A 14157-nucleotide genomic window follows, 5' to 3' on the forward strand; every position below is an offset into this window, starting at 1 on the left:
GCAACTGCCTTCGGCTCAGGTCATGATCCTGGAGTCCCGGGATCGAGTCCCGCATCGGGCTCCCTGCTCAGCAGGGAGCCTGCTTCTCCCTCTGACCCTCCCCCCTCTCATGTACTCTCTCTCATTCTCACTCTCTCAAATAAATAAAATCTTTAAAAAAAAAAAGTTTTATTTATTTATTAGAGAGAGTGAGCACAAGCAGGGGTGAGAGGAGAGAGAGGGAGAGCGGGGCTCGATCCCAGGACCCTGGGATCATGACCTGAGCCAAAGGCAGACGCGTAACCGACTGAGCCACCCAGGCACCACCCCCAGCCCCCGGCTCCTTTTATTTAGAAAATAGTATTTAGAAACTAAGATCTGGGCACTAGGTGTACCTATTTTTATTGGGGTTTCCCTGCTTCCAGCCCTTCTCCGTGACTAGAGCAAAGAACTATGCACAGGCGTTCGAAATCACCCATACACACACACAGCTATGTTTCCGTATCTGCATGTGTCCACATTTACATTTTGTCTCCTTTTTTGATAAATGTGTCCATATTGATACCTTTGAGTCAGTCCCACAAGGTTTATTTCCTACTTTCCTTACTTGTAATGTTTTCTGAAAGTGAGAACTTGGCTTTCATTATCTAAAACATAGTTACTTAGTTTTTCAACCCTAGAGTACAAATGAGGTAGTTTCAGAATTCCTAATCTATGTGCTTTTTTTTTTTCTTTTTTGGCGGGGAGGGGCAGAAGGAGTGGGGGGGAGAGAGAGAGAGAGAGAGAGAAACTCAAGGAGGCTCCACACTCAGTGCTGAGCCTGACTCGGGGCTCGATCTCATGACACTGAGATCACGACCTGAGCCAAAATCAAGAGTCAGACACTTAACCAACTGAGCCATCCAGGCGCCCCCATACGCTTTTTTTTTTTTTAAGATTATATATTTATTTGACAGAGAGAGAGAGAGAGGGAGACAGCAAGAGAGGGAACACAAGCAGGGGGAGTGGGAGAGGGAGAAGCAGGCTTCCTGCCGAGCAGGGAGCCTTATGGGGGGCTCGATCCCAGGACCCTGGGATCATGACCTGAGCCGAAGGCAGACGCTTAACGACTGAGTCACCCAGGCGCCCCCCCCATACGCTTTTGAGGAAAAAAAAAAAAACAAACCAAAACTGCCAACTGGAATACAGTGTTTGCGTATAGTTCTCCTTGTCTTTTGCTTTACAACATCAGTCAAAACAATGTTTCCAAAATTACTTAGACGAGTGCCTTTCTTCTCCATTCTCTCAGTGTGGTGGTGTGACTCATCAGTAATAGTTAGATTCCTTTGTCTTCATGTGGCTCAGTCTGCACTCTGTCTATACCCCCCACAGCCTAGCTGATTTTTAAAAATTTACATACAGTAAAATCCACCCTTCGATGTAGGGTTCTGTGGGTTTCGACAAGTGCATGGAGTCACGTGTCCACCGCTGTTCATACAAAACTGTTTCCCAGATCTGCTGCCCATTCTGAAAGTCCTTCACAAATTCTTGAGGCAAGTCCTTGTCAAAAACGCAGTTAGAACCCATTTTCTTCTCCAACTTCATGGCTTGTCTTTCCGTTCTCTTGAAAGTGTCTCCCGCAAAGCAGAAGTTTTTAATTTTGATAAAATCCCATTTGTCAAATTTTTCTTTTATGCAGCTTGCTTCTGATGTTGTATCTAGAAACTCTGACTTGAGGTCACACAGATCTTCTCCTGCCTTTTCCCCTAGAGGTAGTCTGCCTTTATCTTCTCCGTTTTGAGTTCATTTTCATGGAAGGTGTTGAGGTTTGGGTAAAGGTTCATTTGTTTGCCCACAGACATCCAACTGCTCCAGCACCGTTTGTTGAAAGGACTATCCTTTCTCCACTGAATTACCTTTGCGCTTCTTGCCAAAAATCAGCTAAGTCTATTTGTGGAGGTTTATTTCTGGACTCACTCCTCTGGTCCGCTGATCGATGTGTCTGTCCTCCACTAATGCCGCCCGCTCTATCTTGCTTAATGCAGCCCTACAGTAAGTCCCAAAGTCAGGTAGTGAGTTCTCCAACAGTGCTCTTCCGTTTGAGAATTGTTTTGGCTTTCCTAGTTTCTCTGTCTGTCCATTTAAATGCTTAGAATCAGCTTGTAAGTATCTACAAAAAAGCCTACTAGACTTGGAAATGGGGATTGCACTGAATCCAGATCAAATTAGGGAGACCTGACATCTCAATCACACTGAGCCTTCCTGTCCACAGACACAGTGTGTCTCTCCATTTATTTACTTTTTTTGTTTTATACTTGTCAGCATACAAATATGACACATATTTTGTTATTTATACCTAAGGACTTTTGGGTGCTACTCTAAATTGTATTTATGAGTTCTGAATTCCAGTAATTCATAGCCAGCCTAAAGAAATACAATTGATTTTTGTAGGCTTTGTTATCATTCCACCTTGCTAAATTCATTTATTGGTTCTAGGGGCTTTTTTGGAGATTCTTTGGAAATTTCCATGTAGACGATCAGTCTTTATAAATAGGGTCTCATTTCTTCTTTTCGTATCTGTGTGCCTTTTATTTCTTTTTATTGACTCACTGCACTGATGACAACTTCTCGAATGATACTGAACAGGAGTGGTGAGAGAAGACATTTTTGCCTCATTTCAATCTTAGAAGAAAGCACTTAGTAAAAAGCCTTTTTATTTCTTAGAAGATAGCTTTGTTGTAAATGTTTACAAGCTGATTCTGAACGTTTTTCACCATTAAGTATGTTTAGCTGGAGGTTTGTGTGGGTGCCCGTTACCGAGTCAAGGAAGTTCCCTTTGATTCCTAGTGTGCTGAGAGTTTTTATCATAACTGGACATTGAACCTTATTAAATGCTTTTTCCATTCATATGTTTTTTTTTTCCCTTTAGTCTGCTAATGACACTGGTTTTCGCATGTCGATCCAGCCTTGCATTCCTTGGATAAAGGAATCCCCACTTGGTCACAGTATATATATCCCTTTTATAGACTGAAAGATTTGATTTGCTAATATTTTGTTGAGTATTTTTGCACTGAATATCCTGAAGGGTAGCAGTCAGTGGTCTTCTTGCAATGTATGTATTTGGTCATGGTATTACATGATGCTGGCCTCATAAAATGGGCTGGGAAGCACAGCCTTATCTTTTTTTTTTTTTTTAAGATTTATTTATTTATTTTAGAGGAGAGACAGAGAGAGAGAGAGAGAGAGAGAGCAAGGGGGGAGGGGCAGAGGGACAAGGAGAGAGAATCTCAAGCAGACTCTCTGCTGGGCGCAGAGCCCAATCCAGGGTTTGATCTCACGACCCTGAGACCATGACCTGAGCTGAAACCAAGAGCTGGACACCCAACCGACTGAGCCACGTAGGCGCCCCGCATTGTCTCATCTTTTATTTCCAGGAAAAGATGGCATAGTATTTCTTTTCCTTAACTGTTCAAAAAGGTTCATTAGTGGGGCGCCTGGGTAGCTCAGTCGTTAAGCATCTGCCTTCAGCTCAGGTCATGATCCTGGGGTCCTGGGATCAAGCCCCGCATCGGGCTCCCTGCTCTGCGGGAAGCCTGCTTCTCCCTCTCCCACTCCCCCTGCTTGTGTTCCCTCTCTTGCTGTCTCTCTCTGTCAAATAAATAAAATCTTTAAAAAAAAAAAAAAAAGTTCATTAGTGAAAGCATCCGGACCTGAGTTTTCTTTTTTGGACGGTTTTTGAATACAAATTCAATTTCTCTCACACATACACAGAACTCCAGGTTCTTCTAGTTTTCTTTCTTGAGTGTTCATAGTTTACATCTTTTAAGAAATTGGTCTATTCATCTAAGTTGTAGAATTTATAGGCTGCGTATTGTTTGTAACATGCCCTAAATTATCTAAGGTTTTTTTCAGCTGTCAGGCATTATATAAATATGAATATTGAATTTTTGCTATCTCATTAGGACTGCCATAAAAATCAGCCACAATCACAAATAAAAATACCCTTAGACGGTCCTCATTAAACAGGTGATACGTGGTAGCCTCACCCCTTCCCCCACCAAGAATAAGCAGGAAGCAGCCTTAGAGAGTTTGCCAAGCTCGTTCTTCTCTCCCAGCAGAACTATTTCGGGAAAGCATGGGGACACAGTCAGCTGGCAAGGTCAAAATCCCTGATGATGCAGGTAGGGGCTCTGTGTGAGGGGTTCTGGCCCACTTCTCCATGACCCTCAGCCAGTCCCTTCCCCTCCTGCTGGCTCTTAGCACCCCCATGTATAAAATGGGAGGTTGGGGGCTGGGATCTGTCCTCACAGATGGATTTCCACCACCTACCCTCCATCAGGGAAGAGCTGGGGGTGGCACCTGAGGCCCACAGGGCCCCTGTGATGAGCAGACCTCACCGTGGGCCATGGCTGCCTCTCAGCTCCTTTCAACACAAAGGCAAGCATCCCTGAGGGAAAGGGTCTGATGGCTCAGCTCATATCCTAAGCGAGTATGACGATCACTAACACTTCTTAGTGGGATTTGATCCTTAAAAAAAAAAAAAAAAAAAATGCAGGCTCTGTGCTGTGTTCAGGCCAGAACGCAAATCAAACAGTGGTCAAGATCGGAGCTTTAGGGTCAAAAGACCTGGTTTGGGGCCTGCCTCGGCCAGACTCACTCCTTCATTGAAGAAATATTTCCTGAACACCTACTGTGTGCCAGGCTCTGTCGTGGGCAGGGAGATGAAGTGTTTAAAGAACCACCAGGCTCTGCCAAACAGAGACAGTCATGAAATAAATACTCCCAATTTACAATGGGATGAAAGAGTTCTCCCCCACCCCCCAGCTGTGGCGAGGGTTCAGGGGTGACGCAGGTAGATCACCTGCTATTGGTGGGTGCTCATCAAAGGGGTGTTGCCTAGGCTCAGTTTAGAGAGGGAGAGTCGGGAGAAGAGACACTGGCAAAGCCCATCCAAGGAGGGGTCAGGCTCAGCCCATCCGGCTTCACCAACGAAGCCGACACACAGTGTGGGCTCCAGCGAAGCCCAGCATACAGGGCAGATCTGCAAGCAGCAGACTGATAACCCAAAACGTGGGACACTCTTGGGAACAGAGATCTTGCTTAGAGGGACCCCAGCCAGGATGGCAGCCTACTCCTACTAGTGGAAGCAAAATGGGCCTCCCACCCTGGCATGACTTCAGGGGTGAAGGCTGTGTGGCCGGGCAGGATCCGGACAACCGCGCTGTGCTTGAGAAGCTTGGTGACTTCTAAGAACACATGTCCTTCATTTCCTCTCTCTGCATTCCTCTGTTATCTGGTCAAGTTAGGGTACTAGGGAGGTGACAGCAAAGCACGTGGCCTTTGGAGGGCCTGAGGGGCCAGGGCCCCAGATCCCTGTGTGATCCAAAGCAAGTTACTGCACCTCTCTGAGCCTCAGTTGCTCATCTATGAAACTGCACTACTGATGCCCAGCAGGGGGCTATTGGGAGGATTACGTAGGAGTGTACCCTACAGGGTTGAGCACAGTGCCTGATTTATAATAACTAGTTAATAAATAGCAACTGCCATCATTATTATCATTTTTAAATGCCAGTTGATCTGGCTGTCCTCAAAGGAACAAGTAAGGTTTTATGATCCATTCTGTGACTGGGGCTAGAAGCTGGGGCGGGCGGGGGGCAGGTGCAAAGGAACAAGAGAGGTCTAAAGGTAAATGCTGAAGGAGGAGTGAGCCCCTCCTGGGAGGGTGGGAACAGCTCCACGCTCCACCCCGGCCACCCCCAGGCTAAGTGCTGGGAAGTGCCTGACCTCCTCCCGAGAGCTTCTCCCCCAGTACTTGACTTGCCCTCCCCTGGACTCAGAAGCGAAGTGAGCAGCTGGAGGCCAGGCAGAAGGCAGGGTTTCCACCCCGGGAAAGCTCTGCCCAGCGGCAAGGAGCCCTACTGACAAATAAAGCCTATTCTTGGCTCCGCCACCCACCCAGCCAAGCCCCTTTATTCCGTTTCAATATGCCTGATTCCACTGACAGCGCATTGGCAATGAACGGAATTAATCAGTCCTGGATGCCCGAGTGAGTGTGGGCAGGTGTTAGCACATTCGAGGGAACTTGGAGGGGGGACATGAGATAGTGGCAGGGAATGTAAAGTGCTTTCCTGCGGCGGGGACCGAAGAAGGAAAGGCCTCTTCTGGGGGCGGGCATTTGATGAGCAAATAAAGCCTTTGACTGCCTGCCACTGGGTAGCAAGCCAAAATGACCGGGAAACTTCCATGGAATGTTTTTCTGCGGCCTTGTTTCAAAACGGGCACAGTTCTACTGTTGCTGCTTTCATGCTTATAAAAGTAACATTCACTCCATTCAGACCCTGCGCAGGGACGTGAAGAATAGTGAAAGTCGTCTGTCATCCTACCGCCTTCGGATAACCAGGCTGACATGTTGGTACAGGTCGGTGTGGCTGTTTCTCCGTGTTCTCTGCGCATATTTTTACACACATCTACAGTCTGAGTGAGATCCTGTTAGGTCAGCGGTTTTGCAGCCTGTGTTCCCCACTTAATAACAGACCTTGGACATCCTTCCCTATTACTAACTGCGGATCCTGAGCATCATCTTTTCACAGCTGCACGGTCTTGGGTGAACTACACACCCTGTGTGAGCGGGCTCTGTTCACTTTGTCCGCATCATCTGGCACCTTCTCCCCACCCGGCTCCCTGCATTCAGCCACACTGGCCTTCCTCTGCATCTGGGAACATTTCACTCCCATTGACTTAAGCGTTTGCTATTCTTTCTGCCTGGAATTCTCATTTCCTCCTTTACATCATTAATTTTCTTCTCTTCTTTTAAATTTCAACTGAAATGTTTCTTCCTCCAGGAAGCCTTCCCAGATATCCAAGATCAGAGCCGGCCTCCCCTGTTATATACCCACATGGTTCCATGTGCTTTGCCCTCTTATTATTTATCCTGATTGTAATTACACAATTGAGTAATTCCACCCCTGACCCGCCCTGTCTTCCCAATAGAAAGTAAGCTCCTGGAGGTCAGAAACTCTATCTGTCTTGCTCAGCTCAGAAGCCACAGGGCGAGCACTGTGTCTGGCACGCAGGAGTCCTCAGTATATACCTGCTGATTAAAAGGAAGGTAGAGAAGGAGGGGCAGCCATGGACACTCACTGCCTTCATATAATGTCCCCTCTCTCCCGCCCTCCCATTCTCCCTTCCTCCCTTCCTTCCTCATAAAACACCTGCCAGAAGGCTACCTGTTTCGCCATCTCTCTGTGGCTATGGGGACCCACAGGGTTCCCCTGAAGGGGAACGGAGTATGTTCCTGGCGTCTGGGCACCCTCTGGCTCTCTCGGGCCGGGAAAATGTACAAATCTAGGCCAAAGCCTCCAAAATCATCCAGCCCAACTATTCAGCTACTTGCTGTCCATGCAGGGAGACCAAGGCCCAGTGAGGGGAAGGACACAGCCACCCTCACACAGCTGGTCAGCAGCAGGTCTTAGGGCTCCTGTCCTCCCCTACACAAGGCAAGCCCAGGCTCTGTGAGGCCTGGGTTCAAATCCCAGCTCTGACATTAGAAAGAGTTTGACCTGCAATTCCATGAGCCTCTGTCTCTTCAGCTGTAAACTGGAGACTGCGACACCTATTATCACTGGGAGGGGAGGCAGTGGAGCCTAAGAACATGGAACGGAGGGGGTGGGGGGGGTAACCGGGTGATGGGCATTAAGGAGGGCGCGTGATGGAATGAGCCCTGGGTGTTATGTACTACTGATGAATCACTGAACTCTATTTCTAAAACTAATAATGCACTATATGTTAATTGAGTTTAAATAAAATAAAATTATAAAGAAAAAACAAGGAAAAAAAAAAGAACACAGACTTAAAGTGTGCTGGGTGGGCACAGACCTAGCACGTCTTAGCTGGGTGACCTTGGGCAAGTTGCTAAACGCTGCTCCCAAATCTGCCACCTGTAAAATGGGGACGAGAATATTCCTTTCTCACACCCTGTCCTAAAAATCACATAACACTGTGAGGTGTTTAGCACAGTTCCTGGCACGGTGACTCCTCAGTAAGTGGACAACATGATAATAAAACCTGCCATCTGTCAGTGATGAGAGAGACAGATGCAGAGACAGAGACCGGGAACGTGCCCAGGGCTCTCAGGCCAGACCCTAACATGTCCTCTCCCACGCTCCCTCTCTCTTTCTTTTAACATGGATTCAGTCAGAATGCATCTGCCACCAACAAAGTATAGAATGTGCTCATATGTTTCCTGTCACGGAGGACACGGCTCACGTCATCACAAGCATTCTCTCTACGAGAGACCAGAGGAAAATTGCTCTCAGGCCTCAGGAAGAGGAATAACCGCGCTTCTCAAGCACAGGTGGTCTGTTTTCACCTCACAGACGTCTCTGACCTGCTTCCGTCTTTGAACTGGCTGCCAGGAAGCTCAGAGCCAAATCTGCGGCCTGCCTGAAGCGAGTGCTCTGGGAAAAGACCCTCACCCTGGCTTCATCCCTTTCTCTCAGCCCCCATATTTCTTCTCCCTAATCTTCTCACTCATTTATTTAATAAAAAAAAAAAAATCCTTATTCGGTGCCGAGAAACTGCCACTCATCTTTTTTGAAATTGGGGGTGGGTGAGAAATAAATGGAATTAAAACTGCACACAGGCCAAATGCAACGTGGTCGGCTGAAGCAGACGACATTAGTGGAAAAACTGGTGACCCTGAAGAAAGTGTGTGGTTTGTCGAATAGCATCGTACCAACGTCAGTTTCTTGGCCTTGGCGGACATACCGTGGTTATTATATAAGATGTTGACGTTAGGGGAAGCTGGATGAAGGATAAACGGGAAATCCCTTTGTGACTTCTCAGTAAATCTAAAATTATCCCAAAATAACAAACTTCTTAAACAAAATGTGTGCACGGGCTACTGGGAGATTGTTTCCTCTTGGGAGTCCCCCTCTCATTACCTGAGAACACGGCATGCGCTCTGGGGACCCAGGGGCATTTCAGAATCAACCAGACCCAACCAACGTTCGTGGAGCCTCTACCGCCAGCCCAGCTGGCCAGGTGCCGAGCACGGTTCTAGAACCAGAATCCCCATCCCCGCGTGGGAGTCCCACTAGCTGCGCGACGCTCTGAGTCTCAGCGGCTGCACTTGTAAAATGGGCTAACCCGAGAAGCTGCTCTCACAGGGGTGTTGCGGGTACGTGACCTAACGGCAGAAAGCGCGGGAGAAACAGGAGCCTGTCTCAGGCTGCTGGGGCTGCTGTGACAAAGCATGGCACACTGGGTGGCTTAAAACCAGCAGACATTTATTTCTCGCAGTTCTGGAGGCTGGGAGTCTGGGATCAGGGGCCAGCACGGTCGGGTTCTGGTGGGGACCCTCTTCCCGGCTGCAGACTGCCCATTTCTTGTGGCAAGGGAGCTCCGTGGGACACGAATCCCATTCGCGAGGCTCCACCCTCATGACCTAAGCTCCTCCCAAAGGCTCCCCCTTCCTAATACCGTCATGTTGGGGGGTAGGGATTCCACAGATGAATGTAGGGGACACATGGATTCAGTCCCTAACAGCGACACTCAATAAATTTAATCTTCCTTATTAATGTCATCGTCAGCTCGTACCTCCTCTCGTCTTTTTAACAATCCTGAGAAAGAGGTGTCATTTTTGATGCTTATCTGGGAAAGGGAAGGGAAGCACGGACAGGTGGAGGGGCTCTCCAGGGTCACCCAGCTATTCAAGCTAAAACAGCAAAGCTGGGATTCGAACCCAATCTTCCGGACTCCAAGCCCAGAGCTCTTCCAACTGCATCGTACGTCCAAAAAGAAGCTGAGATTGTGAAGACACAGTCTCATCTCGTGTTCCGTTCCCCGGCCATCTGGTTACCCACGGTCAAACCTTCTGGCTCCCTCAGGGACACCCCTTTCCTCCCCAGCCCCTCTACCCCCAACCTGTCTCATTCTGCAAAGCGGGCTCACACGCCACCTGTGCCCAAGGTCACTGCTCCCATTGCTGCTGCCTTGGCTTCCCTGGCATCAGGATTTAGCCGCCATTTATTTAGGTGATCTGTCTCCTGGGCCCGGCGTCCTTGTCCCTGCCTCGCTCACTGTCTCCACTCCGCCAAGCCCTGAGCAAGCTCTGGCAGCGGGGATGGGGCGGCGTAGCGGCTAAGGCCACGGGCTGTGGACCAGACAGTCCTGCTCCGCAACCTGTCGGCGGCATGACCTTGGAGGTCGGTGTCACCTTCTTTACATGTCCGCCTCCCCCACTGGAAAACGTGACGGTCGGAGCCACCTCGCCCGAGCGGCAGCCTGAGGGTTCAATGAGATCTGCGTGAAGTCCATCACCAGTACCTGGCCCATAGTCAGCCTTCTCCAAAGCGCGAGCTAACGATACTATTTCAGCCGTTGCCGGCTGCCCTGATGGACCGGCAGCCGGGAGCCGCTGGGTGCAAGCCCAACCCAGCTCCCGCTTTCTCCGCTCTCCCCTCTCCACGCTCCGCGACGAACCTGAGGTCAGGGCCACTGCAGCTGCCGGCGGCGTTTGTAAACGCGGTCACGAACTCAGCTGGCCTGCCGCCCAGCTGCATGTGGGGAAGGCTGCCCTGCTCCGAGGACTGCTGGGAGGTGGGCTCGGGAGGTAGGGGCAGGCCCCTGCTGCCTGCTCTGGGCACGCAGCCAGGGGGGCTCCCGGCTGCGACCAGTCCTCAGCGGGGGCGAGGGGGGCCGGGGGTGCTGACTGCCCTGCTGCAGGTCTGACCAAAAATCAGCTGCAAAGAGCTCCACACACAGCTCCTTCCCTCCCTCAGCCCCGCGCATGCAGCCCTGGCGCCCATCCCTGCCCGTGGGAGTCCAGCTGCTCACCTTGAGTCCACTGCTTTCTGCTTCTGAGCCCAGGTCCACGCCGGTGACGTAAATGCCCAGGCCGTACTCGGCTCCCCCGCGGATTGTGAGACCCAGGGACCGGCCGTCCCCCAGCACCAGGTTCACCTGCAGGAGGGACAGATCGCTATTCGAGGGCCTGGAGGGTGACATGAACGTCATGGGAGGCAGCACAGCAGGCTCTGGAGTCCTTGGCCTACCCCAAAGGGCACGTGGGTTCAGGCCTGGAACATTCCAGATCCTCTGCTCCAGCTCTGCCTACAACTTGCTGAGTGACCTTGAGGGAAGTCCCTCTCCCTCCCGGGGCCACAGCTGTTAAGTGCAGAAAAAGAAAGGCGATGAAGAAGGTGACCTCTTGAGATCCCCAGAGAGATGTAACATTTCAGGTTTTTACATGTTCCCCACACTGTGGGGGCCACAGACCCCCCAGCTGCCCTTCACCACACCCTTCAGCCAGGGAGAGCCTACTCTGGCCCCAGGCTCCTTCACCTTCCATCCTCCTTAGGATCAAGGCTAAGTCCACTCCGCCTCCCTGGAGATCTCCCACCGGCCAGGGGTCCCCTGCCTCCCCCAGGAGTCTCCTGCTCTGCCACCCATCCCAGCGGCCCACAGCAGTGAGGCCCCCAGCTGCCCTTCCTTCTACAAACACAGGAGCACCTGCCGAGTGCAGACCCAGTGCTGGGCCAGGGGACCAAGAGACAGCACAGACCCAGTCCTGCTCCCAAGGGTCTCAGCAGAAGGGCACAGAGACCAGGAAGCAGACCTTCACAGGACGGTGTGATCAGAGCATGATGGGGTGGCTCAGGGGCCATGACGATGCAGAGAAGATGCAAGGTCCTGACTGGGGGTGAGGGTAGTGGTTGGGGGGCTTCCCAGAGAAGGTGACATCGCTGATGAGATTGGAGGGTGAGCAGGTCAACTGGGCAGGGGCAGGGCAGGGGTGCAGGTACGGGCCAGCATGTGTCACTGCTTGGCCGCAGGGGAGCATGCTTTGCTCAGGATAGGATGGTAGAGGTGGGTTGCTGTGGCCAAGGCGGGGAGTGCTGAGGGGTAGTTGGTGGGGGGGGGGCGGCTAGGGAGGACAGGCAGGAGAGGCTGGGGGCAGATTCAGGAAGGCCCCATAATCCATGAAGGTGTCTGCAGGTTAAATGTGCCTTGAGTACGAAAGAGGAATTATGGAAAAGGAGAAGTTGCACCCAAAGAGCTGAAACCTACCCCAAAAGGACAGAAAATATCCCTCAGCAGGTTAAGCCCCAGGGACATGGAAGGGACCCAAAGAGAACACAGTCTGCCCGCAGGACAGTGGGGGGCATGGGTACCTGTCAGCGTCACGGGAGGATGGAGGTCATGAAGTTACAGAAGCCACCCAACCAGCTTTCTGTTTCTGAAGTTACTCATCTAAGAGTTACCAAGGGCTTGGTGCCATCATCTGAAGCCTTTTACATATATTATCCCATGTAATTTTTCAACCACCCTGGGTGGAGGTGGTGAAGAAGACAGACTCAGGTCCAAACTGCCCGATGGGGGGAACCGCGGTGTGACCTCGGGCAAGTTACTTAATCTCTCTGTGCCTCAGCCTCCTCACCTACAAAAGGAGGAAGAAAATAGCCTTATAAAATAGCCTTATAGCCTTATTCTACGGAAAGGGTCACATTAAGAGACAAACACAGGCTAGTTTCTGGCCCACGGTGAATGCTTGATTAGCCACTGTTGGTTCCACTTTGCACATGACAAAACCAGACAAGGTCACATAGCCACAGCAGACTCCTGCAGGCTGACAGACGTCAGGAGAGAGCCTAACAGATGGGAGTGCCTCTGGGGCGTTTGCTTCTAGGACCGCAGGCTCTGGGGGTGGCCCCAGCCCCTTTAGGCCGGAGTCAGTTCCCCGGTTTGCTCCTCAGGCAGGAAGACCACATCAGAAAGGAGAACATCTGTGAGGCCCACGTTGCTCTCAGGGGGCAATGGGATTGGCCACCCGGAAGTGTCAGAGAGATGGATGTTCTGCAAGCGGCAGGCTCTGAGGACGGGCTTGACAACCCAGCCCTTGTGATCTGCCCCTCCCGGCCCAGTACAGCACCGCGGCTGGGAGAGCTTCGAGGTGACGTGGGTTCGAGGCCCGCCCTGTCTGCGATCACGCGCAGGCCTGGGCCCCCAGGGGGTGACAGTGTGCTGGTTACGGGTGCGGGCTCCGAAGCCAAACCGCTGGGGTTCATCCTGGCAGCAACACTTGCTGGGTGTGTTACCCTGAGTGGATGCCACCGCTTTCTCCTCTCTAAAGACGAGACTTTACTGGATTGTTGTTAGGGAGGAGTGGGTCCCCACACTGGGAGCATTTAGCATCGTGCCCGGCACAGCGGAGACTCTCGCTGTTGTTCTTATCTTCCCGGTGGCCCTCGCCGGCCAGCCACGGGGCTCGCTTGCACAGACAGGGTGTCCTGGAAAGAAGGCCGAGGTGTCCCCCCCCGATGCTGCTGCCTCAGAGGCCGGGACGGGGTGTGCACTTGGGCTGTGGCTGGCGTTCGCTCCACTCGCTCACCCAGCCCCCCAAGTCTGGGCCTCGTGCTGGGCGCAGGATCACAGGAGTGGTGGGGAGTGGTGGCTCACAGCGGAGTCCCTGCCAGGAGCTGCCTCCTCCCAGAGCAGCTCCCATCCAGGGACCGGGAGAAGACAGCAGGCGACAGCCCCACCCCTGCCTCAATTCAGGACAACCCTGCGGGCCCACTGCACCCCCAGTGCACCCCCAGTGCTCCCACGGGACCGGCTGAGGCCTGGGCGGGGCTCATGTCCCAGCCACTGCGCCCCCAGCCCAGTCCCGTGTCCCGTTACCAGCGTCGAACCCAGGGCACTGCCCTGCTGTGATGATAAATGACCACACACTTAGCAGCTTCAAACAGCACAGATTTATTATCTTACAAGTTCTGGAGGTTAGAAGTCTAAAGTGAGTAGACAAGACTGCATTCCTTCTAGAGGCTCTTAGCGGGGACTGTTTCCTTGCCTTTCCTAGCTTCCAGAGACCCCCTGCTTTCTTTGGCTCATGACCCATTCCTCTGTCTTCAAAGCCAGCAGGGTAGCCACCTTCCCACCTCTCTCTGCTCCGGGCAGCACACCCCCTTTTTCTGACTCGGACCCTCCTGCCTCCTTCTCAGGCACCTGTGATTGCACTGGGCCCACCCAGAGAATACAGGAGACTCTCCCCATCTTAAGAGCCTTAACTTACCCACATCTGCAAAGTGTCTTTGGCCGTGGAAGGGGACCTCTTCCCAGGCTCCAGGGAAGAGGTGGTGGGCGTCTTGGATCGTCATTCTGTCGACCACAGACACTCCCCTAGAAACCTCCTCAGGGAAA

The 14157-nt window shown here is 51.6% G+C and overlaps 1 protein-coding gene across 1 annotated transcript in view; it reads right to left on the bottom strand.

The window, feature by feature from the left end:
• Nucleotides 1-14157, bottom strand: part of WHRN (whirlin) — an 88382-nt gene that overhangs the window by 42481 nt on the left and 31744 nt on the right. The window contains exon 3 of the mRNA XM_081803455.1: nt 10795-10920. Coding sequence (XP_081659581.1) covers nt 10795-10920 — 126 coding nt within the window. The remainder of the gene's footprint in view (nt 1-10794; nt 10921-14157) is intronic.

The sequence above is a fragment of the Leptonychotes weddellii genome, chromosome 14 (genome assembly GCF_054177405.1).
Source record: "Leptonychotes weddellii isolate Sample4059 chromosome 14, ASM5417740v2, whole genome shotgun sequence".
In the NCBI taxonomy this organism is placed as follows: Eukaryota; Metazoa; Chordata; class Mammalia; order Carnivora; family Phocidae; genus Leptonychotes; species Leptonychotes weddellii.